Source organism: Ammospiza nelsoni, chromosome 26, assembly GCF_027579445.1.
Source record: "Ammospiza nelsoni isolate bAmmNel1 chromosome 26, bAmmNel1.pri, whole genome shotgun sequence".
Lineage (NCBI taxonomy): Eukaryota > Metazoa > Chordata > Aves > Passeriformes > Passerellidae > Ammospiza > Ammospiza nelsoni.
The window spans coordinates 3,816,850-3,843,609 of record NC_080658.1 but is presented as its reverse complement, the minus strand read 5'-3'; the positions used below and the strand labels follow the sequence as shown (position 1 = coordinate 3,843,609).

The 26,760-nt window shown below is 47.7% G+C and overlaps 1 protein-coding gene and 1 gene segment (V, D, J or C); both read left to right on the top strand.

The window, feature by feature from the left end:
• LOC132084213 (T cell receptor alpha chain MC.7.G5-like) overlaps positions 1-26,760 on the top strand; it is a 131,445-nt gene that overhangs the window by 31,477 nt on the left and 73,208 nt on the right. The window contains exon 3 of the mRNA XM_059489274.1: positions 8,192-8,207. Coding sequence (XP_059345257.1) covers positions 8,192-8,207 — 16 coding nt within the window. The remainder of the gene's footprint in view (positions 1-8,191; positions 8,208-26,760) is intronic.
• On the top strand, positions 3,430-20,887 carry LOC132084230 (T cell receptor delta constant-like). The segment is given in 5 exon segments: positions 3,430-4,038; positions 6,699-6,974; positions 19,650-19,757; positions 20,055-20,171; positions 20,255-20,887. Coding segments are annotated over 4 exon segments (522 nt in total).

The window sequence follows — 26,760 nt, the reverse complement described above, 5'->3', positions numbered from 1 at the left end:
TGTACTGGTACCGTCAAGGCCCAGGGGGCTCTCTCAAATTTATCTACAAGGAGGGTGAAATCTTTGGAGAAGGTTTCCAAGATCGCTTTGTGGCATCAGTGGAGAGGTACAGTTTCATACTGCAGCTGCTGGCAGCAACCCCAGGCGATGCAGCAACTTATTACTGTGGAGCACAGACCACCCTGGAGCAGCTCTGCAGCAGAGTGAACCAAAAACCAGCAGATGGGGAAGACAGATCTCCCAGCATTTCTTTCTGGCAGCTGCTCCCCAGGGCTCTTGTCAGGCAATGGCAGGTGCAGGAAATGTCCCTCTGGCTGGGTGGCACTAAAAGGCACTGGAGGGAGGGCTGCTGGAAGGGCTGGTGCCATTGATGGTGTCGTAGGATCTGTGCTGGGAGCTGCAGAGGCTGCAGTTTGGGCAAGTGCAGGGTTAGTGCACGTTGCCATGGCTCCTGTCCAACACAGCCTCATTTCTCCCCTGTGCCTTGCCTTGGCTCTCAGGCCTTTTTCCTCAAGGACAGTCAGCATGGCTTTGGGAAGTGGGGATTTGGCTTAGCCACATTGACAGCATTCTGCAATGAGACAAAGGGTCTTGCTGGGTGAGGAGCGAGTGGATGTTGTGCATTCTTCATTCAGTTGAGCTCCCAGCATTGCCTGCCCTGGAAACCTTCGGCACAAATCTTTTTATTATGGCCATGGTTCAGTGACATGGATTTTGCAAGGGTACATATTCCTCCTCCTTGGCTGTGGGAAATGAAATTCTTGTAGGCTGAGCTGGCTGCTGAAGCCTGAGGTGAATAAAGCATTCAGGACCTCAGCCCTGTCCCATAGCCTCTGTCACCTGGTCCCCATCCCATTCAGCACTGGGCCCACGTTTTCCCAGCCTCGTTTGTCCGTGCAGCCTCCTGGCATGTTGTCCTGACTCCTTGCTCACTGGGGAGGAATCCAGGTGAGAGCCGGGCAGGGAGGGCAGCGAGCCCAGCCCAGGGGAATGAAGGACAGCGACAGCGACAGGTAGGGACAGGGACTGGGCCAAGGATGAGCAGGGACATGGGCAGACGCAGATGGGGGCAGGAGGTTTTGTCACCGTGCGGGTTTTGTCACCGTGTGGCATCCGCGGGCACAGGGACAGCGCCCTTGGTCCGCGGGCGCGCCCTGCCCGATCCCTGCGCTCTCCCTCCGCAGGGCTCTGGGCACGGCCGAGGCTGCAGGAGGCCGGCGGAGGGCAGCGAGCGCCCGGGGACTCCGTCACCCTCTCCTGCCGTGGATCCGGATTCGCCTTCGAGAATCATTACCTTCGGTGGTACCGTCAGGCACCCAGGGGCAGATTCGAATGGGTGTCCTGGATTAGCCATTACTCATCACAGATTCAGTTTGGGGCAGCAGTGGAAGGTCGAGCCACAGCCTCCAGGGACAATTCCCAGTCTGTGGCATCTCTCAGCCTGCACCTCCTCCGTGCCGGGGACACCGCCTGCTACTTCTGTGCTGTTCGCACAGAGACACAAATCCAGCTGAGGCTGAACACAAACCACCTGAGAGCATCCCAGCTCTCTGCCTCGGAGCTGGAAGGGGCCTGTGTTGCCCAGATGTTCAGGGTTGCTGTAGACACAGCACAGAGTTTTCAAACGTTTGATTCTAACAGGGAAATCCTGCCTTTTGCTTTCCACAAATGAGCTGTTACCTTTGTGTTTATCTTCTTGGCATGTGTCATGCCAACTCACTTCTCATTCCCCCTAACTGCTTCTGCTTTGAAGCAATTTTCCTGTTTCCCTTGGCTTCCAGTATAACAGGTACCCAGTCCAAAAGGTCGGGTGTGTGAATAGTCCTGCTGTGGTTTTGGGCACAGCTCATGTCCTCTCAGTCCAGCCCACGGGTTTTACTGCCTGAGGGGTGAGCAGAGGAAATGGGGAATTCTAAAAGGTCATTTGGGAGCTCATTGGGAGAATGTGGAAGCTGTGTGTGTCTCTCCCAGATCTGAGGTTCTACAGGGATACAGAGCCGTTGAGCAGATGGGTTTGCAGCTGCTGGATCCTGGACATCACAAGAAGAACCACAGGGACATGGTGGAGTAGACTGATTGCTTAAGCTGTTGCTTTTTGCTTACCCTTGTCTCCTGGGGCTGCAGGTGGCCTTTCTCAGGTGAAGACAGCGGCCTCAGGCCCTACAGTGGGGAAGATCTCGGAGTCTGTCTGGCTCACCTGCCACATCTCTGGTGTAGCCATCACCGACAGCAACTACGCGTGGGACTGGATCCGGCAGACTCCTGGCAAAGAGCTGCAGCACCTGGTGATGCAGTATCCTTTCACAGGGCTCCAGCACATCGCTGCATCCTTCCAGAGCCGAGTCAACAGCTCTGCAGACCCCTCCAGGAACCAGCTGTGGCTGCAACTGCTCTCACCAGCGGCTGCAGACACAGCCACCTATTTCTGCAGCATGAGAGATCTTGAAAAGGGCACAGTGCTTGAAACGCAGGCAGCGCCAGGGCAGAATTGGAAGGAGGGGCTTTAATCTAGCCAGATCTTTTGTGGTTGCTGCAAGGCAAGGCTCTTCCCAGACTTCTCAAGACTAGTCTGGGCTGTCTTTTGCAGAAACAGATGCAGAGGTGCTACAGCAATAACAACAGTAGTCTCCCACAAGCAACCCCCAAACCATTAATGTGTTAACTCCTTCCTTCCTTCTCAACATCTCCCATAGGCAGAAAGAACCAGGGAAAGAGGGTGTTTTGGTTTTTTTTTTTTTTTTTGGTTTGTTTTTTTTTTTTTTTTCCAAAGAATATGATGGTTTTGCTTTGAGTATGCCTAATTTTCTTCATAGCAGGAAAAGAACTATGTTTTGAATCTGTGCTGGAAAGTGTGTTGGTAATTCAGGGATGTTCGAGTTATTGCTGAGCAGTGCTTACATAGAGTCAAGGCCTCTTCTGCTCCACATTCCACCCACCAGTGTATAGGTACACAAAATTTGAGAGGGAACACAGCTGGTTCAGCTCTGGCTGTCAAGGCTTTATGATACAGTTGAATATCATGAAGGATTTGATCAATGTACATCTCCTTCACTCTTTGATCCTCACTCCCAAGGTTTCAGTGTCTCTACACAACAAAGAATAATCAGTTTGTCTACTTTCTCCTCTTACCTAAAACACCACAAAGACTTCCTAAGGTATTAAATGACCCCAGGAACCAATTCTAAGAGACCGGAGGGGCAAGTTCCTCCTGCTTCTGAGCGCTGAAACAAAGGGGAAAAAGAGGACAGCTTTCAGCAACTCAGGAGAATTTTCAGAAATGCTTTGATATAACATGAAAAGTACTGATTCTTTTCCTGCTTTCTAAACAGCTTAACTCTCTCAGACTTTTCAGAGGTGTCATGTAATCCCCAAGTTCTCATTTACAATTCAACCTCTCTGATATTATCTTATATCCTTTTTTGAAAGCCATAAGGTGTTTTTTCATGTGGTACGTTGGGTCTGAAACCACTGAAGAGGTCATGTGACTGCCTGTATAATCCTAAATTCTGTGTAGTTGAACAGAGACAGTTTTTACAAGGAAATAGATCACTGTGTACAGGGGCCGGAGTACCACAGTGATACAAACAGCATAGGGACCTGTACAAAAACATAAAGAGGGGGAAAATTGAGATATTTTGGGAAAGAAAGGAGATGGCTGACTATAATCATTAAAGAGAAAAATAGAATATTCTTTCTATAATGCCTTTTACCCTTGTAAGATAAAAGAGTTCAAGGGGATTCTAAAAGGTGGAAGAAAGAGAGAAGTTGAAAATTCTATACTCAATCAAGCTATTTGAAACCACTGAACAATTCAATTAACCTTTTTTCCCTTTCCAGTTTTGGAAGTAAATGTACCTCTGGATCCTCTCATAGACTTGCACCCATGGATAATTAGAAAAAATATTTGGTTTTCTATCTCATGATTTACAACACTTTTGAACACCATGAGGAAAGAGTGAGTTATTGGAATAAGTGTTAGCAGTGTGAGGACAGAGAAGCTTATATTTGGACCAGGGATGACTCTCACAGTTCTACCAAGTAAGTGACATTTTTTATTCCTCAAACTTCATTGAAAATTGAGGTGTAGCTGGACAGAGGAGTTTAATGGTTTGGGTTCACTGAAAGAATTTTCAGCTGCAATAATCCCTTGGATGCACTCGCTCTCCAGCCAGGCTTTCAAGCCAAACCCTCAGCTTAGATCTGCTCAGGAAGCTTTCCCAGGAACATCTGGGCTGACTCTGCACAGCACCATTATTCCATGATCCCCAAACACCAGCAGGGCACTGCTTAGCCTGTGATAACTTATTCCCACTTTGGGCAGCGCTCTGGCCCAAATTCACTGCCCAGTGTCCAATTCTCCAGCGGGCTTGCACTGACTGACTTGGGGCAGGAATGCAGAGCTCAGTGAGGAGCTCCCAGGATGAGGAGTTTTGAGACAGATCTGTAACTCCTGGTTGGAGAAGTTCTGGTTTGACACTGGCACCACCACACTGAGAGTGTCCCCAGGTAAGGCATTCCACTGCCCTGGGGACAGAGCAGGAAGGAAGTGAAATAGCCTTGGGCTTAAATTCTCACACGTACATCATAGCCAAGAACTCCCAGAATGAAAGACAATTGGCCGCCAAGTTGTGTGGGTTCTGAAAAGACCAGTGTAGGGAGTAGGGATTATAAGAAGCCTTAGTTATTCCTATCTTTCTTTGGAATTCCATGATGTGCAAAAAAGGTACATGTCCCTCCAAGCAAAGTTACCATTCTGAAGAAAGACCTATCTTTCCATGCTGTTTGATGATTTTCTTTCCTAGCTAATGACAGGATATTTTCAGATCTGCACAGAGATTCTGGTATTAACTTTGATGTTACAAGATGCTGGGCCTTAAGTATCAAACTCCCTTTTGAGGCTGCTGAAATACTCAGGAAGTTGAAGCCAAAGTTTCCAGGATGTGAGCAACCTCCCCCTTTTGGTTTTGAATTCCTTTGGGAGATATTAATATGCATTTTAAGGTGTTTACAGCACAAATACTTTCCAATCTTTTGCCAACTCCTCAAATCAAAATGACATAAAATAACAACCATTAGTGCCACTGTGGGATACTCCAGGCTTATTCTCATTTAAGGATAGAGAAGGTTTTCCTTTTGGTACTGTTTGGTTTATTCCAGATTAAACATTCATTAAGCATGCTAAGTCCCATTACTTTCTGGAATAGAGGGCTCCTCCTTTGACAAAAGGAGGAGAAGTACAACATTTTGTTCAAATAAATTTTCAGAACATAAAACACAAATCCCTTCCAGAAACAAGCAGTGGTAGGAATTCATGGCTGTACTGTCAGGGAATGCAAACTAAGGCTCAGACCTTCCAGAGGCAGATAAAACAAATCTTCTGCTCTCTGAACTACAGTTGCACTGTGTGCATTATTGCTTGCTGAAGATCCTGCCCAGGGAGCTATTGCAGAGAAGCAGCCTGGTTGTGTTCTGGCTGTTTGCAAAGCCTGGAGAGGAGACCACATGAAAAGCCTTTCAAGGTATTCTCAGAGAACACAGAATGCACAGGACTGACAGGATCTGGCCAATCATGGTGCAACTGAGAAGGAAATGTGTGGGGGAAGAACAGCAAAGCGAGCCCTTTTTGATTTACCCATTTTAACTGTGTGTTACTGCTGCTCTTGTCTTTGGGAATGGAACTCAACTGACCGTGGAGCCAAGTAGGTATCCTTTATACATTACCATTTTCTGAGTTGCTACTCTTTCATTTTCCCCCTTTGCAAATATTTTATTCCCCCCAAAATTTATGCAGACACTCATTCATGTTTTCCACTCACTAATTTTACTTTCTATGTGTAATCTTTTGCATGCAGCTAGACAATTTATATGTAAAAATATTCTTATTCCACTTCTCAGTGTTGCCAAAGAACTTGAACTCCAGTTCAAGTTCTGTCTGCTATCATTCTGAATTTCTTTGGGACATACATCTATCCACTTATTAAGGCTTCTTAATAAGATTGCCATAGTCATTGTTGGGTTAAACTCACACTTAGACTGTCTAAAGGGAAATTAAGTGTCTGTGGAAGTTGGCACACAAGTTCCTAAGACTATCTATTTTGTCAGAATTAAAAATACAACACTGATAGCAGAGAAGGGTACAAAAGCAAGAAATAAAATCTTATGAAACATTTCTATACTAGTTTAATCTTAATAAGTTCTTAAGAAGTTGAATTCAACTGAACTGGTCACCAAGTTAATGTGTTTGATTTCTGTTGAGCGTCTGGGAGGGAGAGTAAAAGAAAATATAGTATTCACTTATGTCTCATGAATATGCAAAGACAACCCAGATAGAACTGTTATGTTTTGGAATTAAATGGCAGAGAAAGCAGAATAAGTGGAGTCTTGGAGTGGCATTCATCAAAGTTCCCCTCTTGTTTGTAGGTCCATTATAAAATCAAGGGTGCATTTACAAGCACAAGCTTTGGCAAAAGGTAGTTGTGATCCTGTGCGATTAAATCCCCTATTAAGTATCGCCCCATACCAATTTCTGTCTTTATTTTGATCTTTTGGAAGAAGCAGCAAGAAATAAAGACCACAAAAAGTGATTGCTAATGCTACAAATTAGTCACAGATGGAGTACATGTGAATTTTGGGTCACTCAGCACCCAGGCAAGCCTGCAGTAAAATCAATCCTGTCCAAACCTTGCTTTTCTTTGCAGAAGTTTTAAAAATATCTGACCCTCAAGTCATTGTGCTGAAATCAAAGAAACTGGAAGAAGGTGGCAGCTCTGGGAAAGCAGCTTGTTTGGCAAGGAACTCCACTACAAAGAACTTCAGATTGGAGATGCCCTCCCAGGAGGTGGTCTATGAACAGAGCCCATCCATTCTGACATCACAGGGGTTGTACAATGCAATTACAGTGGTCAGGGTGACAAAAGACACAGAGGTGACCTGCACAGCCAAATTCGACAACCTCACGATAACAGCACAGCCAGGTACAGTTTGGTGGCACAGCTGTCACTTATTTCTGGAGACAGTGGCCTGTGGGGCCTGGTGTTCCCCTTCTGGGCAGCACTGCCCTGGCCAGCCAGGAGAAATAAGAAAGACATTTGGGATTTCAGCAGGGAGAACTGAAAGATGTTTCAAAACATCTATAAGAAATGGTTTCAACTAATTAATTACTTTGGGATACTTTTCTGGAAAGACAAGACACAATCCATTTGTTCTAAATGTGAATTTCCTTATGACGGAATATTCAAGCCAATAGCAGCAAATTTGCAGCACAAGCTGGAACAGCCTCTCTAAAAACAAAAAAATGTTAAAGGTGGAGTGTGTTGTGAGGATTTTTAAATTAAATTAATTGTTATATTTGGTGGGATTGCTCTTTTAGCCAACGAAGGTCATTCAAATATTAAAACCAAAAGAATGCACAGATTTTCTTTTTTCTGGCAGCTGCATGGAGAAATTTTCTCCTCAAATTAATGTTGGAATTATTCCTGACCAGCTGAGGCCAAATCAGTACTTTCCTATGATGTTTTATGAGAAATATAATCTAAACATTTTTTATATCCTGTGTAAAAGGTGGATGTAGTTTAAAATGCCTTTTCTTTATCATGCTACAGAAGAGGAGGCTGAAGAACCAATAACAGAGGCCAGTGAGAGGGTTTGCAACAACACAGAGCCCTCAGCACAAGGTGAGTTACCCCAACAGGATATTAAGTTACATTGCTCTCTGGGGGATAAAGGCATGGAAATGTATTTTCAGCAGGGCAGAGGACTCAGAACACAACACATTCACCAGACACTGGCTGCTGTTCCAAGGTTGCTGTTCCAAGGTTGCTCCCCTGTTGTTGCCATGTTCTCTCTCAGCTGTTCCTTTGCTGCTCTTCCTTTCCCTGAAACTCTCACCTGTGGATTTTCCACTCTCTGCCAAGATCACAGCACCAAAACCTAGACCATGATGTCTCCCCTCTTTTCTGGTCACGGAGCAGATGCTGGAGGGCAGAGAGTGAACATGCTGTCCATGGCTGTGCTGGGTTTGAGAGTCCTGCTGGCAAAGAGCATCGCCATCAATGCCCTCATGAGCATCAAGTTGTTTCTTTTCTGAGGTAAGGGAGCTCACAGCTCTCAATCACTGGTCCATAGGCCCAATTTCATTAAATGTAGTTTAAACCTCCCTTTGCTCTTCCAGACATAGGGAACAAACCCAAAGAAGAGCAGGAAAGAACGTGAACCAGCAGCACAAGGGGGCTGAACAAGCAGGGCCGGAGCTGCTGACAGAGACCAGCCAGGACACAAGGCAGCACCTTCCCCTGAAGACATGCAACACTCTGCACTCCTGCCTGGCCAGCTGATTTACACTCAAGAGTTTTAAGTGCTTTTGCTGTTTCCTCTCCTCTGAACACTGAGGACAGTGGATTTATCCTCATCCTCCAGCTAAGCAGATCCCCCCACTCTTCTGGCATTTGCACACCAGTGTCCAGCCTGCTTCTGTAGCTTTGAAAACTCCAGTGCTCACTGCAGACAGATGGCCTTTGACAAGCACCTTTCCCAGGCATGTTGTGTTACTGCCTGTGGAACTGGAGCAGCACTGCTGGGGGAATTCCAGCACAGGAACTGCCATTTGTAGCGTAGGGTTTTAGATAGTTTCAATACCCAAAGTGTGTATTGCATATAAGTACAGCTGTGTGGAATCTGAAGTGATTTCATTCAACTAGATAATGTTCATTTCTTGATTAAGCCTGTATTTTTTCTGCTAAATTTATTGCATGTGCATTTTAGGTTCCTGCAGTAGTGACAAAAATAAACTTGTGCGAGCACAAAATGCCGTGGGTTTTCTGTGCTTTTTCTTCTGGCACTAGGATGGTACTTGCTGAAATCTAACTACCCTAAAGCCCACTGGGGTCAGAAGCACAGCTTTGATATTGCAGATTTCCTGTTGGCTGAATTTTTCTTTTGCAGACTTTGTGCAGGGAAATGTCTCTGGCACATTCAGGAGCCTCAGTGAGGAGAGTCCTTGCTGAAGGCACGAGGGAGGAAAATGCTCCTGTCAGCAGAGAAGAAACCCTGCTGGTCTTGGATAGGATGAAGGGGCCACCAGTAAATCATTTAGGGTGGTTTGATGGAGTGATAGTTTCCATAGAAACTTGGCTCTTGCCTAACAGAGCCCAGCCCACACCTTCCCCAGCTCATGCCCCTCTCACAGGCTACAGGCAGGATGCTGTGGTCACCATTTCTGACTCAGTCACACCAGGCAGCATCAACCCTCCCCTGCTTTTGAAAACACAAGGTAACCACATCCGGAAGGGGAGATAAGGCTTTGCTCCCCCTGCCTGAGCTCCTGCAGCCCTCAAGAGAGCCTCTGCACAGGCCACAGCAAGGGCTGCTGCACTGAGCTTGCTCAGCTCACACCCTCCGGCCTGGAGTGCTGAAAAAGTCCTTTGAAAAGAAACTTCAGTTCCTTTTCCCCTGGGGAAAGGTGAACAAAACCCCCGACTAAAAGTATATAAAGAAATTTCAGCAGACATATAAAAACATCTCAGCAGATTGGGAGGAGCACAGAAGATACTCAAAAGATAACAACCATTAATGAACATCACCTCCAAACATCAGGCCTGGTGAGAACCAAAATAACATCGAACGTGTAGTGATCAATAAAAAACCAAACACTACAAAGTGTGGAACTTGGGACCAATGGTCTTTGAACTAATAAATTTCCCTAGGGTTTGACTGTAGAAGTACACGAAAACTCTACTGAAAACATTGTGCAATGGACGGATTTTCTCTGCACAACCCGTGCAATGTGTGGATGAAATTATTTTGGTTGCATCTCCTCGCCAGAATAAAGCAATGCCTTGATTCTCTAACATGCAGTGTGGTAGTTGACATCTGTCCTGCTGATCAAGTCAAAATGGTGAGAGCTCTCTCCAGTGGCAGACAACATTAAAAGCATGCTGAAAGAATAAAGCTTTCTCCAAGAGGTTACATGGAAAAACACAGTGATGAACACAATGAGAATGGGCACCACTAAATACCATTTTGTACCACTGAACCCTCCAGTTTTCTTATACCACGTTAAAAATGCAATGTAATAATCATATTCCTGCATCTGCTACGCATAATCTGACCTATCACTTTTGTGCCCAAAAATCCTATGAACATCCTGGCAAAATTAGATCTAACACAAACAGAAACTCAAAAAGAGTATGGGTGATTACCTGGCTAAGGCAATTTCTCTTTCTCTCTTTGCCTTAAATTTCAATCAGCAGATGTGGTATGAACTGAAGTAATAGGAACCTGATCTTCCCCCTGCAAAATTACTCAGGACTGGGGAGTGCAAAGCTCCTGGGAATGTCTATCTTTCCAAATGAAAGCTTTGAAAATAGATGTCAATTCTGGGATTTCTGTAGATGAGGGTCTTAGTCGATTCCTGTCTATGCCAAAGCCACTGACAACCAGGCAAATTACACTTTCGTGACCTGTACTGAAACATAACCTGCAACAAGACAGAGTAGAGACAGCCCAGCCCTCATTAAATGGACACCTCTAACAGGCACTGTGCACACACTGTTTTATTTCGATGACAAATACTGTCTGGCCATGGGCTTCCAACTGCCTGGGAGCACTGCTAGATCATCCCAAGTATCTCTCTCTAACACTTGACAGAAACCACCTCCAGAGGCAGAGTGTTTCTGTCCTCTCCCCAGTCCCCTTCTCAGTGCTCACAGCCCTGCACAATATCATCATGGGGAGCACCTATGGGAACATGCACAGGGTTAGGTCCCACAGCCACAGGAACAGCCCCAGCAGCATTGGCTCCATACCTGATACAGCTAATGCTGATATCAGATTGGGCACTCTGGGCAGATCTGTTCTTTTCTCAACTTTTCATGCCTCACACTGGTTGCCAAATGAGGCTGTTGTGGTTTAGGAATGGAATTTCCCAATTTAGAGTTCCCACTGAGCCACTCCAAATCAAGCCCGAGGCCCTTTCCCAGGATCACACAAAGTGTGAGTATGGAGAGGGCTTCACAGAAAGATGGGGACGATGCAATTTGAGAGACAGCCAGGAGGGCAGCAAGAGCTTCAAGCTGTGCTCCTGGTGCCCCACCTCTCCCCCTGAGTGCTGTCACAGGCAGAGGGAGGGACCAGCAGGGCCTGGGCCTGAGAGCAGTGCCAGAGGCCCAGGCAGGGCAGGTGTGGGCAGAGCTGTTGTGCAGGCGCAGAGAAGCTGCAGAGAGGCCACGGAGAGCGGGCCTGGCCATGTGGAGTGCCCTGTGCGTGGGCTTCTTGCCCATTGTAGGTAAGTGCAGGCAAGGGCTGCTGGCCCCGGGAGCTGAGCGTGGCCCTGGGCTCTGCAGGGCTCTGGGCAGCTGTGCTGAGCGCTTGCAGCCGCAGCTGTGCCCCGGCTCCAGCTGCCCAGCCGTGCCTGTGGAGCACGGGGAGAGCAGCCCTGCTCCTCTGCTGCCTCTGAGCTGGGCACCTGCGTGCCAGCTGCCTGCTCTGCAGCCTGGGCACACGCAGGGCACCTCCCTGCTGCACTCAGATCTCGGGGCCCAGCGCTTGGCCCTGGCACTGGACACTGCTCCTGGGGCACTGCGGCCCCTCTGGCACAGAGCAGCTGGGCCATGGCAGCACAGGGCACAGCCCCACTGCCTGCGACAGCCCTTTGGCTGTGCTCTGCTCACCCACAGCAGCTTCAGGGACAGGACAGAGGGTGCCTCACCATCCTGTCTTCGCAAGGACAAATGAATTTATTGCCCCATGTTGTAAATCCTTCCTGCTTCTTTGGGGAAAATCAGAAAAAGGTGTGGCTGGGAAAAGGATGGAGAGAAATGTGTTGTCTCCTTCCTTGTGAGCTTGCTAGCTGCCACCAGCTCTGCCCATCTGTGTCAGCTGGCTTCCAAGAGGAGGATTTTGTCCTCCCACAGCTCCCGTGCCAGTCCAAAGCCCCACCAGCATTGCTCAGACATTTGCTGGATCTTGCAGTGACTGTGGCTCGTTCTTGCTCTCTACAGCAGTCTCACTCACTGGTGCAGCCACCTTGGAGCAGTTCCCCAGGGAAGTTTCTGTACACGAGGGAGATGAATTCACCTTCCACTGCAGCATGAAGGGAGGTGCTATGAGCAGCTACAACATGTACTGGTACCGTCAGGGCCCTCAGGGCATGGAATGGATTCATATGAACCATGATACTTATGCAGGTTTCAAAGATCGCTTTAAAGGAAGACTGAAGAGCTCCCATAATAGCTTCACACTGCAGCTCCTGGCAGCAGAGCTAGGGGATGCAGCAACGTATTACTGTGGAGCAGACCCACCCTGAAACAGCTCTGCAGCAGAGTGAACCAAAAACCAGCAGATGGGGAAGACAGATCTCTCAGCATTTCTTTCTGGCAGCTGCTGCCCAGGGCTCTTGTCAGGCAATGGCAGGTGCAGGAAACCTCCCTCTGGCTGGATGGCACTAAAAGGCACTGGAGGGAGGGCTGCAGGAAGGGCTGGTACCATTGGTGGTGCAGGAGGATCTGTGCTGGGAGCTGCAGAGGCTGCAGTTTGGGCAAGTTCCGATTTAGTGCACCTTTCCAGGGCTCCTGTCCAGCACAGTCTCATTTCTCCTCTGTGCCTTGCCTTGGCTCCCAACCCTTTTTCTTCAGGGACAGTCAGCATGGCTTTGGTAAAAAGGAATTAGGCTTAGCCACATTGACAGCATTCTACAGTGAGACAAAGGGCCTTGCTGGGTGAGGAGCGAGTGGATGTTGTGCATTCTTCATTCAGGTGAGCTCCCAGCACTGACTTCCCTGGAAACCTTCTGCACAAATCCTTTCATTATGGCCTAGAGAAAGGCTCAGTGACATGGATTGTGCAAGGGTACATATTCTTCCTCCAGGGCTGTGGGATATGAAATTCCAGAAGGCTGATCTGGCTGCTGAAGCCTGAGGTGAATAAAGCATTCAGGACCTCAGCCCTGTCCCATACCCTCTGTCACCTGGTCCCCATCCCATTCAGCACTGGGCCCACGTTTTCCCAGCCTCGTTTGTCCATGCAGCCTCCTGGCATGTTGTCCTGACTCCTTTCTCACTGGGGAGGAATCCTGTTCAGCTCAGCTCTGCTGGGACTGGGGACCAATGTGTCCCTGCTGGGCTCCCAAGCCTGGGAAGGACATGGACTGAGGGGAACAAATGCAGTGAAGGGCCATGAACACAAGGGAGGGAACAACTGACATACGAGGAGAGCCTGGGAGATTTGTGTGCCTTTAGTATAGATAAGAAATTGCTCACAAGAAATTTGTCACATTAATCCCTTGCTGTCCTCCAGCACTGGCCTTTGGTTTGTGCAAGGGAGAAAGAAAGAGCTTTCTCTTTCCTCTACTCATCTTTTCCCAAGTGAATTTCCTTCCATCTACTCTGCCCAGCATTGCTGCCCCCACCAACAATCCATGGCCAGCAACAGACTTGTCAGCTACAGGAAGCAGCCAATAGACCACTGAAATGAGAATGCTTGTGCTTCCTCTTCTATTCAAAGTCATGTTTTTAGGGAAATGAATTAAAAGTAACTTCCCTTGGTAATATTGCTCTAAGCATTCTCCTGTGGCAAGGAACTTACAGGCAACAAAATGGAGAAAAAATCCCTGAGAGAATGAAGAGGAAAAACCCTAACCTCCGCCAACTGTTAAAGTTGAAACCATCCCTGATTATTGCAGGAGGATTAGGAAAATTCTTGAGGCTCAAAAGAGCTAATCTCTGAATGTGAGCAGCTCTCCTTCTCTGTCCAGGACCATAACCCATGGGATTCCTCCCAGAAGAGCCCAGACTCTGCTCTCCTGAAGCCCAGGGCTCCAGTCCTGTTTTTGCATTGCTCTCTTCTCCCAGCATCCTGAGCTCTAACACTGCATGGTCACTGCAGCCAAGGCTGCCCCAGCACCAATTCTTCCTCAGTGGCACACAGAGGTCCAGCTCACCAGCATTTGTGTTAGTAAGTTCACATCAGTACATGCCAGAAAACTCCTGACTGTGTGTGCCCAGCTGTGCTGTCCTGCCATCAGACACCTGACACACTTTAAGCACCCCATGAAGACCAGAGCCCAGGGATGTCTCATTTGTCCCATGAAAGCCTCACCTATTTCTTCCCATTCCTCTCATGTTTTCTACCCATATTGCTACTTTAGGAATGGCCTAAATTCCCCATGCATTCATGGTTTTGTCTTTGTGTTCAGAATGGTCACTGCCTCCCCTTGCTCAGGAAGTGTCGCGATGGGTGAGGGGCAGCAGGGATTCCCTGAGAGTTGAGGGTCAGGGGCTGCTGCTTCCTTCCAGAGGGGCTGCTCAACTCTGGAGCCACGGGGCAAGGGTGTCTGACTGGAGACACTGTTGCCCTGTGCTTTTTGCCTATTATTCTTTCTTTCTTTACCTTTGGCACTTTGAGTAGGGATTGCCAGGTTGATTCTCTGGTTCTCTGTCATTTGAGAGCCCAGAGCCCGTGTGTGCTACACCAGGAGCAGGGAGGCAGGAGCACGCAGGGCAACACCCTCTGCTGATGCCAGGATCAGCCTTTGCCAATGATCTGTCCAAAGGAGCAATCCCCCACCCAGCCCTGCTGTTGTCTGCCACTGCTGCAGGAATTTTTGCGACACTATAACTTGACACCCCTTGTCTGCCCAGACACCCGTGATTCCTGCCACAGCTTCAGAGTTTCCCCTACACTTGGTTTACCACTGTGAATGTTCTCATATCTGCCGTTGAAGCCTGCTGCTCCAAGGTTCCTGCTAGAACTGGTTTCGCTATCCAGAGGGGCACAGGGACCGGCTGCTCCTGTGAGATTGTAAAGGGAGCCCCTTCTCCATCTCTCCCGCCTGCACACCCGCCATCACACATGAAGAGAGGTGGCCAAGCTCGCGCCACAGCGCCCCCTGCTGGCGCGGAGGAATCACCACACTTGCCCTGCCCAGCCGGGAGCCAGCAGCGCCCCTGCTGGCTGTGCCTGGAACTGCACCAAAGGGGAAAGCGCCCGTGACAGAGGCCGGGCCTGGGTGTCTGGTTCTGTTTGCTGCTGCTGCTGCTGTTGTTTGTTTGGGTTGTTATACATACACATACTAGTAAAGAACTTTTATTCTGCTTCCCATATATTTCCTTGAAAGTCCCTTTATTTCAAAGTTATAATAATTTGGAGAGAAGGGGGTCCTATTCTCCATTACAGGAGTAATTCCTGCCTTCCTTGGCAGACATCTGTCTTTTACACTAGGACAGCCACCACCACCTGAGTGAGGCAGCACAGGCAGCAGATGGAACAGCCACAGACAAACTCAGAGTACATTTGTTTCCATGACCTTGCTACACTGAGGGAATCCCTGACCAAAGCCAGGCAGAGGGAAGGAGAGACACTGGCATGTAAACTGCATCCATGCTAGAGGAACCCTGGGTGCAGTTCACCCTGGGCTGTCAAGGGTAATTCCCAGCTGGAAGGTCACTTCAGCAATTTACGACCCTCCTGCATCCTCTGTTTTTAATCCATTCCTCCCATCACCCCCAGAGTAGGCGTGCTGCATCCTAGAACTCTGTTCATACACCACTAGAACCTACAAGAAGAGAAGTAGGGGAATTAGACTGCACTGTAAGAAATGCTCTGAAAGAACACCAGAGGTACTGATTATTTTTCTGCTTTCTATCCACCTAAACTCCACCACACCCTTCATAGGTGTCACATAATACCCACGTTCTCATTTACAACTCAACCTTTCTGATATTATTTGAGATCCCTCCTTGAAAGCCATGTGGTGTTTCTTTGTGTGGTGCGTTTGGTCTCAAACCACTGAAGATGTCATGTGACTGCTTGTATAATCCAATATTCTGTGTAGTGGAACAGAGGCAGTTTTTGGTATGAAATATATCACTGTGGATTGGGGCTATGGGTACCACAATGATATAAACAGCATAGAGACCTGTGCAAAAACAAAAAGAGGGAAAGAAGGTGACAAATGTTGGGAAAGAAAGGAGACGGGTGACTCTAATGATTAAGAAGAGAAGAACAACATTCTTCCTATATTTCCTTGTAACCTGGATACATAAAAGAGCTCATGAAGGTTGTAAAAGATGGAAGAAAGGGAGAAGTTGAAAGTTCTATACTCAATCAAGCCTTTGGAAATCACTGAACAATTCAATTAACCTTTATTCCCTTTCCAGTTTTGGAAGTAAGCGGACCTCTGGATCCTACCATGGACTTGCACCCATGTATAATTAAAACTAATGGCTTTTCATCACCTGTTTTGACAACACTTTTGAACACCATGAGGAAAGAGTGAGTTATTGGAATAAGCCTTAGCAGTGTGAGGACAGAGAAGCTTATATTTGGACCAGGGACGATTCTCACAGTTGAACCAAGTAAGTGGCATTTCTTTATTTCTAAAAATTAATGTGTGGGACAACAAGGGAATTTAAAGGTTTGGGTTCACTGAAAGAATTTTCAGCTGCAATAATCCCTTGGATGCACTCGCTGTGCAACCAGGCTTCCAAGCCAAACCCTCAGCTTGGATCTGCTCAGGAAGGTTTCCCAGGAACATCTGGGCTGACTCTGCACAGCACCATTATTCCATGATCCCCAAACACCAGCAGGGCACTGCTTAGCCTGTGATAACTTATTCCCACTTTGGGCAGCACTCTGGCCCAAATTCACTGTCCAGTGTCCAATTCTCCAGCGGGCTTGCACTGACTGACTTGGGGCAGGAATGCAGAGCTCAGTGAGGAGCTCCCAGGATGAGGAGTTTTGAAACAGATCTGTAACTCCTGGTAGGAGAAGTTCTGGTTTGACACTGGCACCACCACACTGACAGTGTCCCCAGGCAAGGCATTCCACTGCCCTGGGGACAGAGCAGGAAGGAGGTGGAATAGCCTTGGGCTTAAATTCTCACACGTACATCATAGCCAAGAGCTCCTGGAATGAAAGAAAATTGGCTGCCAGGTTGTGTGGGTTCTGAAAAGTGCAATGTGGGGAGTAGGGATTATAAGAAGCCCTAGTTATTCCCACCTTTCTTTGGAATTCTGTGATGAACAATAAAGGTGCAGGTCACCCCAAGCTTTTCTTGGGAAATGTGAATGTTGGGGTGGCAGAGGGGTTTTTGATATGGTCTCTGTGGTCCTGAAGTATCAGATGCATCTCTCAGGAATTGTTGCTTTGCTTTCAGAGGTCTGCATGTCTTTAAAGTGTGCCAAGAATGTCCCATGTTATTTTACATCCCTAAAACCTCCTAATCTACCTCCAGAAAGTCGTGGCACTGCTTTGGGTGCTGCCTAATATCTCTCCATGTCTGTAGGATATGTTGCATTGGAATAAATGTAGATTTAGGAACAATCTCACTGCACTTCCAGTTCCAAAGGGACAAAGGAATATAAATTTACAATTCTGCAGAAAGACCTCTTCTTTCCTTGCTGTTCAATGTTTTTTTTTTCTTTTTTTTTCCTAGCTAATGACAGGATTTTTTCAGAGCTGCACAGAAACTCTGGAATTATGTTTGGTAGTAAAAGACTAAAGTATCATAGTCCCTTTTGAGTCTGCTGAAATACTTAATGTGTTGAAGTCAAAGTTTCCAGGATGTGTGCAATATCCCCCTTTTGTTCAAATAAATTTGAACATAAACATAAAAGATTAATCGCTTCAGAAGCAAGCAGTGGTAGGAATTCATGGCTGTACTGTCAGGGAATGCAAACTAGTGGGACTCAGGTGAGCCTTCTGGGGTCAGATAAAACAAATCTTCTGCTCTCTGAACGACAGTTGCACTGTGTGCATTATTGCTTGCTGAAGATCCTGCCCAGGGAGCTATTGCAGAGAAGCAGCCTGGTTGTGTTCTGGCTGTTTGCAAAGCCTGGAGAGGAGACCACATGAAAAGCTCTTCTCAGAGAAGGTATTCTCAGAGAACACAGAAGGCACAGGATTGACAGGCTCTGGCCAAGCCTGGTAAAACAGCTGGGAAGGAAGTGTTGGATTTCTGGAGGGTGTCTGGCTGCTGGAGGTGTGCACAGTGTATAGTTCTGCCTGTTTGATCAGGAGAGCTGACCCATGAAGTTGTGGCACAGCACGGTTTGTCTTTCACCTCAGTTCCTCAGCAGTGGCACATGGCTGATGGGGAAAGGGTGTAAAATCAGAGCTCCTTGATCAAACTTCCATCAGTACCCTGGGATGAACAAAATGTCAGAGCTGAGGGATCTCTTGACCCACCTGCAAGGCAGACACCATGCAAAATGAAAAGCCTCATGCACCTCTGTTTACCCAAGAGACCCCTCAGGATGCTCCTGTCAAAACAGACACGTCCATCTTTGTGTATATGTCTGACAGCTTTTCATAAGCTGAGCCCTTTCTGGCAAGGAAGGCTGCTGGAGGATTCCTTTCAGTTCCATGGTTTTACTCTAATTCAAATTACTAATCTGAGTTAAATCCTGACACTGGTTTTTGAGAGCACCCTTGATTCTTCACTTGTGACCTGACCTGGAGGCAAAGATATTTTGTTTAAAAAACAAGTCATGGTACCACAATGATTTGTGGGCAACTAAATTCTTTTGACACCAATAGTTTTTTTGTGACACAGATGGTGGCGAGTTTCAGCAATCTACTTTGTTATTTGTAGCTCTAATGCCAAGGAATAATGACATAAAAGACAGTAAATGAGAATGTTCAAATTAGTCACAGATGGAGTACGTGTGAATTTTGGGTCACACAGCACTCGGGAAAGTCTGAAGTGAAATCAATCCTGTCCAAACCTTGCTTCTCTTTTCAGACATTTCAAACACGTCTGACCCTCAAGTCATTGTGATGAAATCAAAGAAACTGGAAGAAGGTGGCAGCTCTGGGAAAGCAGCTTGTTTGGCAAGGAACTCCGCTACAAAGAACATCAGATTGGAGATGCCCTCTCAGGAAGTGGTCTATAAACAGAGCCCATCCATTCTGACATCACAGGGGTTGTACAATGCAATTAAAGTGGTCAAGGTGACAAAAGACACAGAGGTGACCTGCACGGCCAAATTTGATGACCTCACGATAACAGCAGAGGCAGGTACAGTTTGGTGGCACAGCTGTCACTTATTTCTGGAGACAGTGTCCTGTGGGGCCTGGTGTTCTCCTTCTGGACAGCACTGCCCTGGGCAGCCAGCAGAAATAAGAGAGACATTTGGGATTTCAGCAGGGAGAGCAGGGAAGGATGTTCCAAAGCATCTATAAGAAATGATTTTTCAACTGTTAAATTATTTTGAGATACTTTTCTGGGGAGAAGAAGAAAGACACAATCTGTTTATTTACACTGTGAATTTCCTTATGACAGAATATTCCTGCCTATAGCAGGAAATCTCCCGCAGCACAATCTGGAACAGCCCTTTGAATACCAACACAAAGTAAAAGGTGGGGTGTGTTGTGAGGGTTTCTTAATTAAATTAATTTTTATATTTGGTGAGATTGCTTTTTTAGTCCTGAAGGTAATTCAAATATTAAAACAAAACAATGCAGGAATTTTTCTGTCTCCTGCAACTACATGGAGCACTTGTCTCCTCATATTAATTTCAGAATTAATCCTGACCAGCTGAGGCCCAGTCAGTATGTTCCTCTGATTTTCTATGAGAAATGTCATCAAAACATTTTTTATATCCTGTGTAAATGGTATATATAGTTTAAATTGCCTTTTCTTTATCATGCTGCAGAAGAGGAGGCTGAAGAACCAATAACAGGCTTTGGGGAACAAAACAGAACCAGAACAGAGTCAGGGGCCAGTGAGAGGGTTTGCAACAGCACAAACAGCTCAGCACAAGGTGAGTTACCCAAACAGGATGTGAAGTTACATTGCTCTCTGGGGCATAAAGGCATGGAAATGTATTTTCAGCAGGGCAGAGGACTCAGAACACAACACATTCACCAGACACTGGCTGCTGTTCCAAGGTTGCTGTTCCAAGGTTGCTCCCCTGTTGTTGCCATGTTCTCTCTCAGCTGTTCCTTTGCTGCTCTTCCTTTCCCTGAAACTCTCACCTGTGGATTTTCCACTCTCTGCCAAGATCACAGCACCAAAACCTAGACCATGATGTCTCCCCTCTTTTCTGGTCACGGAGCAGATGCTGGAGGGCAGAGAGTGAACATGCTGTCCATGGCTGTGCTGGGTTTGAGAGTCCTGCTGGCAAAGAGCATCGCCATCAATGCCCTCATGAGCATCAAGTTGTTTCTTTTCTGAGGTAAGGGAGCTCACAGCTCTCAAACACTGGTTCAGAGGCCCAATTTCATCAAATGTACTTGAAACCTCCCTTTGCTCTTCCAGACATGAGGAATGAACCCAAAGAAGAGCAGGAAAGAACATGAACCAGCAGCACAAGGGGGCTGAACAAGCAGGGCCAGAGCTGCTGACAGAGACCAGCCAGGACACAAGGCAGCACCTTCCCCTGAAGACATGCAACACTCTGCACTCCTGCCTGGCCAGCTGATTTACACTCAAGAGTTTTAAGTGCTTTCGCTGTTTCCTCTCCTCTGAACACTGAGGACAGTGGATTTATTCTCATCCTCCTGCTAAGCAGATCCCTCCACTCTTCTGCCATTTGCACACCAGTGTCCAGCCAGCTTAAGTAGCTTTGAAAACTCCAGTGCTCTCTGCAGACAGATGGCCTTTGACAAGCACCTTTCCCAGGCATGTTGTGTTACTGCCTGTGGAACTGGAGCAGCACTGCTGGGGCAATTTTAGCACAGGAGCTGCCATTTGTAGCGTAGGGTTTTAGATAGTTTCAATACCCAAAGTGTGTATTGCAGATAAGAAGAGCTGTGTAGAATCTGAAGTGATTTCATTCAACTAGATATTATTCATTTCTTGATTAAGCCTGTATTTCTTCTGCTACATTTATTGCATGTGCATTTTGGGTTCCTTTAATAGTGACAAAAATAAAGTTGTGCGAGCACAAAATGCCGTGGGTTTTCTGTGCTTTTTCTTCTGGCACTAGGATGGTACTTGCTGAAATCTAACTACCCTAAAGCCCACTGGGGTCAGAAGCACAGCTTTGATATTGCAGATTTCTTGTTGGCTGAATTTGTCTTTTGCAGACTTTGTGCAGGGAAATGTCTCTGGCACATTCAGGAGCCTCAGTGAGGAGAGTCCTTGCTGAAGGCACAAGGGAGGAAATTGCTCCTGTCAGCAGAGGAGAAACCCTGCTGTTGTTTTGCACTCAGGGGTAGGAGGAAGGGGCCACCAGAAAATCATTTGGGGTGGTTTGATGGAGTGATAGTTTCCATAGAAACTTGGCTCTTGCCTAACAGAGCCCAGCCCACACCTTCCCCAGCTCATGCCCCTCTCACAGGCTACAGGCAGGATGCTGTGGTCACCATTTCTGACTCAGTCACACCAGGCAGCATCAACCCTCCCCTGCTTTTGAAAACACAAGGTAACCACATCCGGAAGGGGAAGGAAGGCTTTGCTCCCCCTGCCTGAGCTCCTGCAGCCCTCAAGAGAGCCTCTGCACAGGACACAGCAAGGGCTGCTGCACTGAGCTTGCTCAGCTCACACCCTCAGGCCTGGAGTGCTGGAAAAGTCCTTTGAAAAGAAACTTCAGTTCCTTTTTGTAGTGCGAGTCCTATGTATTGGATAAGTGGGTCCTAGCTATTCTAAATGAGTCACAGCTCCGAAGTTCTTAGTTGGGCAGCAGCTGTGTCTTGTAAAGATAACTGGGATAAAAGGGGTGGGCTGAGAGGCCTGGAGGAGCCACTGTGAAGCCATGAGGAGCTGTGCTGCAGAGAAGCGCTGTGTGGTAGAAAAACAGCTAGTAGGTATGGACTTTAAGAATATAATAACTGCAGTAGAGGACTCTGGAAATATGAAATATACAATAAGATAACAACTCTTGGTGACCCCGACATGATGGAGGTATGCAGCCTTAGAGTTGTAGCAGCCCGAAGAGCTGTGGAAGATAGGTGTAGCCGCCTGAGAGCTGTGGAAGTTAAGCAGAAGAACATAGCTATTGAATCAAGGAGCTGTGGCAGCCAGGAGCTGCAAGAAATGGCCTTTGAGCAAGAAGCTGTGTGTGTTGTACATGACCTTTGAGTCATGGGGGAATGTGTATATTGTACTTGTGTGGTGTACGAGGCCATTGAGTCTCGGGATAAAACATGTATTGTAAGGAAATGCATATATTGGACTTGAACAATGCGTATATTGTACTTGAACATCTATATTGTATTTGAATAATAGAAAAAGGGGGAAATATAGTGAGAGTCCTATGTATTGGATAGGTGGGTGCTAGCTATTCTAAATGAGTCACAGCTGCAAAGTCCTTAGCTGGGCAGCAGCTGTAGCTCATTTAGAATAGCTAGGACCCACTTATCCAATACATAGGACTCTCACTACACCATTTCCCCTGGGCAAAGGTGAACAAAACCCTTGAATAAAAGGATATATATAAAGAAAATTCAGCAGACATATAAAAACATCTCAGCAGACTGGGAGCTGCACAGAAGATACACAAAAGATAATGAGCATTAATGAACATCAGCTCCAAATACCAACCCTGGCATGGTCAGAGACACCTGGTCTGGGAAAAGATTGGTGAGAGAACCAAGACTGAGAACCAAAATAACATCAAACATGTAGTGATCAATAAAAAAACCAAACACTACAAAGTGTGGAACTTGGGACCAATGGTCTTTAAACCAATTATTTCCCTAGGGTTTGACTGTAGAAGTATGAGAAAACTCTACTGGAAACATTGTGGAAGGATTTTCTCTGCACAACCCATGCAATGTGTGGATGAAATTATTTTGGTTGCATCTCCTAGCCAGAATAAAGCAATGCCTTGATTCTCTAACATGCAGTGTGGTAGTTGATATTTGTTCTGCTGATCAAGTCATAATGGTGAGAGCTCTCTCCAGTGGCAGACAACATTAAAAGCATCCTGAGTGAATAAAGCTTAAACCAAGAGGTTATGTGGGAAAACACAGAGAAGAAGACCTTGAGAATGGGCAACACTAAACATCTTTTTGTACCACTGAACCCTCCAGTTTTCTTATACCGCATTAAAAATGCAATGTAATAATCACATTCCTGCATCTGCTAGGCATAATCTGACCTATCACTTTTGTGCCCAAAAATCCTATGAACTTCCTGACAAAATTAGATCTAACACAAACAGAAACTCAAAAAGAGTATGGTTAATTACCTGGCTGTAAGGCAATTTCTCTTTCTCTCTTTGCCTTAAATTTCAGTCAGCAGATACGGTATGAACTGAAGTAATAGGAACCTGATCTTCCCCCTGCAAAACTATTCAGGACTGGGGAGTGCAAAGCTCCTGGGAATGTCTGTCTTTCCAAGGACAGCTTTGAAAATAGATGTCAATTCTGGGATTTCTGATAGGTGAGCGCCTTAGTTGATTCCTGGCTATGCCAAAGCCTCTGACAATCAGGGAAATTCCTCTCTTTTGACCTTTATTGAAACATAACCTGCAAGGAGACAGAGTAGAGACACGCCAGCCTTGATTCCATTGGAACCTCTAACAGCACTGCTCACACACTGTTTTATTTTGATGAGTCTCTGGCCATGGGGTTCCACCTGCCTGGGAGAACAACTAGATCTTCCGTGGGACAGTATCTTTCTCTAACATTTGACAGGCTGAGAGTTTCTCTCCCCTTCCCAATCCCCTTCTCAGTGCCCACAGCCCTGCACAATATCATCATGGGGAGCTCATATGAGAACAGACACAGGGTTAGGTCTCACAGCCACAGGAACAGCCCCAGCAGCACTGGCACCAGTGGCTCCATACCTGATCCAAATAATGCTGAGATCAGATTGGTTTGCAGCCCACTCGTGGCAGATCTGTTCTTATCTCAACCCTTCATGCCCCACACTGGTTGCCAAATGAGGCTGTTGTGGTTTAGGAATGGAATTTCCCAATTTAGAGTTCCCACTGAGCCACTCCAAATCAAGCCCGAGGCCCTTTCCCAGGATCACACAAAGTGTGAGTATGGAGAGGGCTTCACAGAAAGATGGGGACCACGCAGCGTGAGAGACAGCCAGGAGGGCAGCAAGAGCTTCAAGCTGTGCTCCTGGTGCCCCACCTCTCCCCCTGAGTGCTGTCACAGGCAGAGGGAGGGACCAGCAGGGCCTGGGCCTGAGAGCAGTGCCAGAGGCCCAGGCAGGGCAGGTGTGGGCAGAGCTGTTGTGCAGGCGCAGAGAAGCTGCAGAGAGGCCACGGAGAGCGGGCCTGGCCATGTGGAGTGCCCTGTGCGTGGGCTTCTTGCCCATTGTAGGTAAGTGCAGGCAAGGGCTGCTGGCCCCGGGAGCTGAGCGTGGCCCTGGGCTCTGCAGGGCTCTGGGCAGCTGTGCTGAGCGCTTGCAGCCGCAGCTGTGCCCCGGCTCCAGCTGCCCAGCCATGCCTGTGGAGCACGGGGAGAGCAGCCCTGCTCCTCTGGTGCCTCTGAGCTGGGCACCTGCGTGCCAGCTGCCTGCTCTGCAGCCTGGGCACACGCAGGGCACCTCCCTGCTGCACTCAGATCTCGGGGCCCAGCGCTTGGCCCTGGCACTGGACACTGCTCCTGGGGCACTGCGGCCCCTCTGGCACAGAGCAGCTGGGCCATGGCAGCACCGGGCACAGCCCCACTGCCTGCGACAGCCCTTTGGCTGTGCTCTGCTCACCCACAGCAGCTTCAGGGACAGGACAGTAGGTGCCTCACCATCCTGTCTGGGTAAGGACAAAGGGATTTACTGCCACATGGTGTAAATCTTTCCTGCCTTTTTGGGGAAAATCAGAAAAAACTTCCTGTGTGACTTGGAAAATAAGGTGGGAAATGATTTGTCTCCTTCCTTGTGAGGTACTTGCTAACAGCCACCAGCTCTGCCCATCTGTGTCAGCTGGCTTCCAAGAGGAGGATTTGTCCTCTCACATATCCAGTGCCAGTCCAAAGCCCCACCAGCATTGCCCTGACCTTTGCGGGGATTTAGAGTGACTGTGGCTCGTTCTTGCTCTCTGCAGCAGTCACTGGCCAGGTGGCCTTGGAGCAGCGGCCCAGAAAAGTGACCGTGCGAGAGGGAGATGAATTCACCTTTCAGTGCAGCATGAAGGGAGATCGTATGAGCAGCTACTTCATGTACTGGTACCGTCAGGGCCCACGGGGCTCTCTGGAATGGATTTACCAGAGCCTTAGAGATACTTATGGAGATGGTTTCCAAGATCGCTTTAAGGGAAGAGTGCAGAGCTCCAAGAACAGCTTCACACTGCAGATCCTGGCAGCAGAGCTAGGGGATGCAGCAACGTATTACTGTGGAGCAGAACCACCCTGGAGCAGCTCTGCAGCAGAGTGAACCAAAAACCAGCAGATGGGGAAGACAGATCTCTCAGCATTTCTTTCTGGCAGCTGCTGCCCAGGGCTCTTGTCAGGCAATGGCAGGTGCAGGAAACCTCCCTCTGGCTGGGTGGCACTAAAAGGCACTGGAGGGAGGGCTGCTGGAAGGGCTGGTACCATTGATGGTGCAGGAGGATCTGTGCTGGGAACTGCAGAGGCTGCAGTTTTGGGAAGTACAGGGTCAGTGCACCTTTCCAGGGCTCCTGTCCAGCACAGTCTCATTTCTCCTCTGTGCCTTGCCTTGGCTCCCAGCCCTTTTTCTTCAGGGACAGTCAGCATGGCTTTGGTAAAAAGGAATTAGGCTTAGCCACATTGACAGCATTCTACAGTGAGACATAGGGTCTTTCTGGGTGAGGAGAGAGTGGATATTGTGCATTCTTCATTCAGGTGAGCTCCCAGCACTGACTTCCCTGGAAACCTTCTGGATAAATCCTTTCATTATGCCCTAAAGAATGGCTCAGTGATATGGATTGTGCAAGGGGACATATTCCTCCTGGTCTCTGCTCCAGGGCTGTGGGAAATGAAATTCCCCAAGGCTGAGCTGGCTGCTGAAATCTGAGGTGAATCAAGCATTCAGGACCTCAGCCCTGTCCCATACCCTCTGTCACCTGGTCCCCATCCCATTCAGCACTGGGCCCACGTTTTCCCAGCCTCGTTTGTCCATGCATCCTCCTGGCATGTTGTCCTGACTCCTTGCTCACTGGGGAGGAATCCTCTTCAGCTCAGCACTGCTGGGACTGGGGACCAATGTGTCCCTGCTGGGCTCCCAAGCCTGGGAAGGACATGGAGAGGGGAACAAATGCAGTGAAGGGCCATGAACACAAGGGAGGGAACAGCTGACATATAAGGAGAGCCTTGGAGATCTGGGTTGCTTCAGCGTGGAGATTAAAATGTTGAGGGGGATCTGACACTGAGTTGAAATACCTGAGAGCCTGTAAGTTCCATTCTTGAGGACATTCAAGGAGAAGGCTGTGGGCACCTCCTGCCCCTGTCCCCATCACGCAGCTCAGCCCCACACAGCTGCTCACTCAGTCCCCCTCACTGCTGTGGGGGAGAGGAACAAAAGGGTAGAGTGAGAAAATGTGTGTTTTGACAGAAAGAGAGTTGAGAAATCATGGCAAAACCAACATGCAGAAACCAAACACCATCTAGAATTAATTCCTGACGTCCCACTGACACAGTGGAGCCACAGTGCTGGCTCCTCTTCTGCTCCCCTCTGCTTATGCCCATTCTGCTCTCCAGAAAGAACAGCATCAGGTCTGATGAGCACACAGAGCCTTTATGAGGGAGCTTGGCAGCATATAACTGTGTCTGCAGCCTTACAGAACAACAACACAACCGAGGTTCTGATAGAACACACGCCACAGAAACAGGAAAGAACACAAATACAGAAAGCAAACCCATGCAGAATAGCTCTCCTCATTCCTCTGTCTGCCTCCCGTTTCCCCAGCC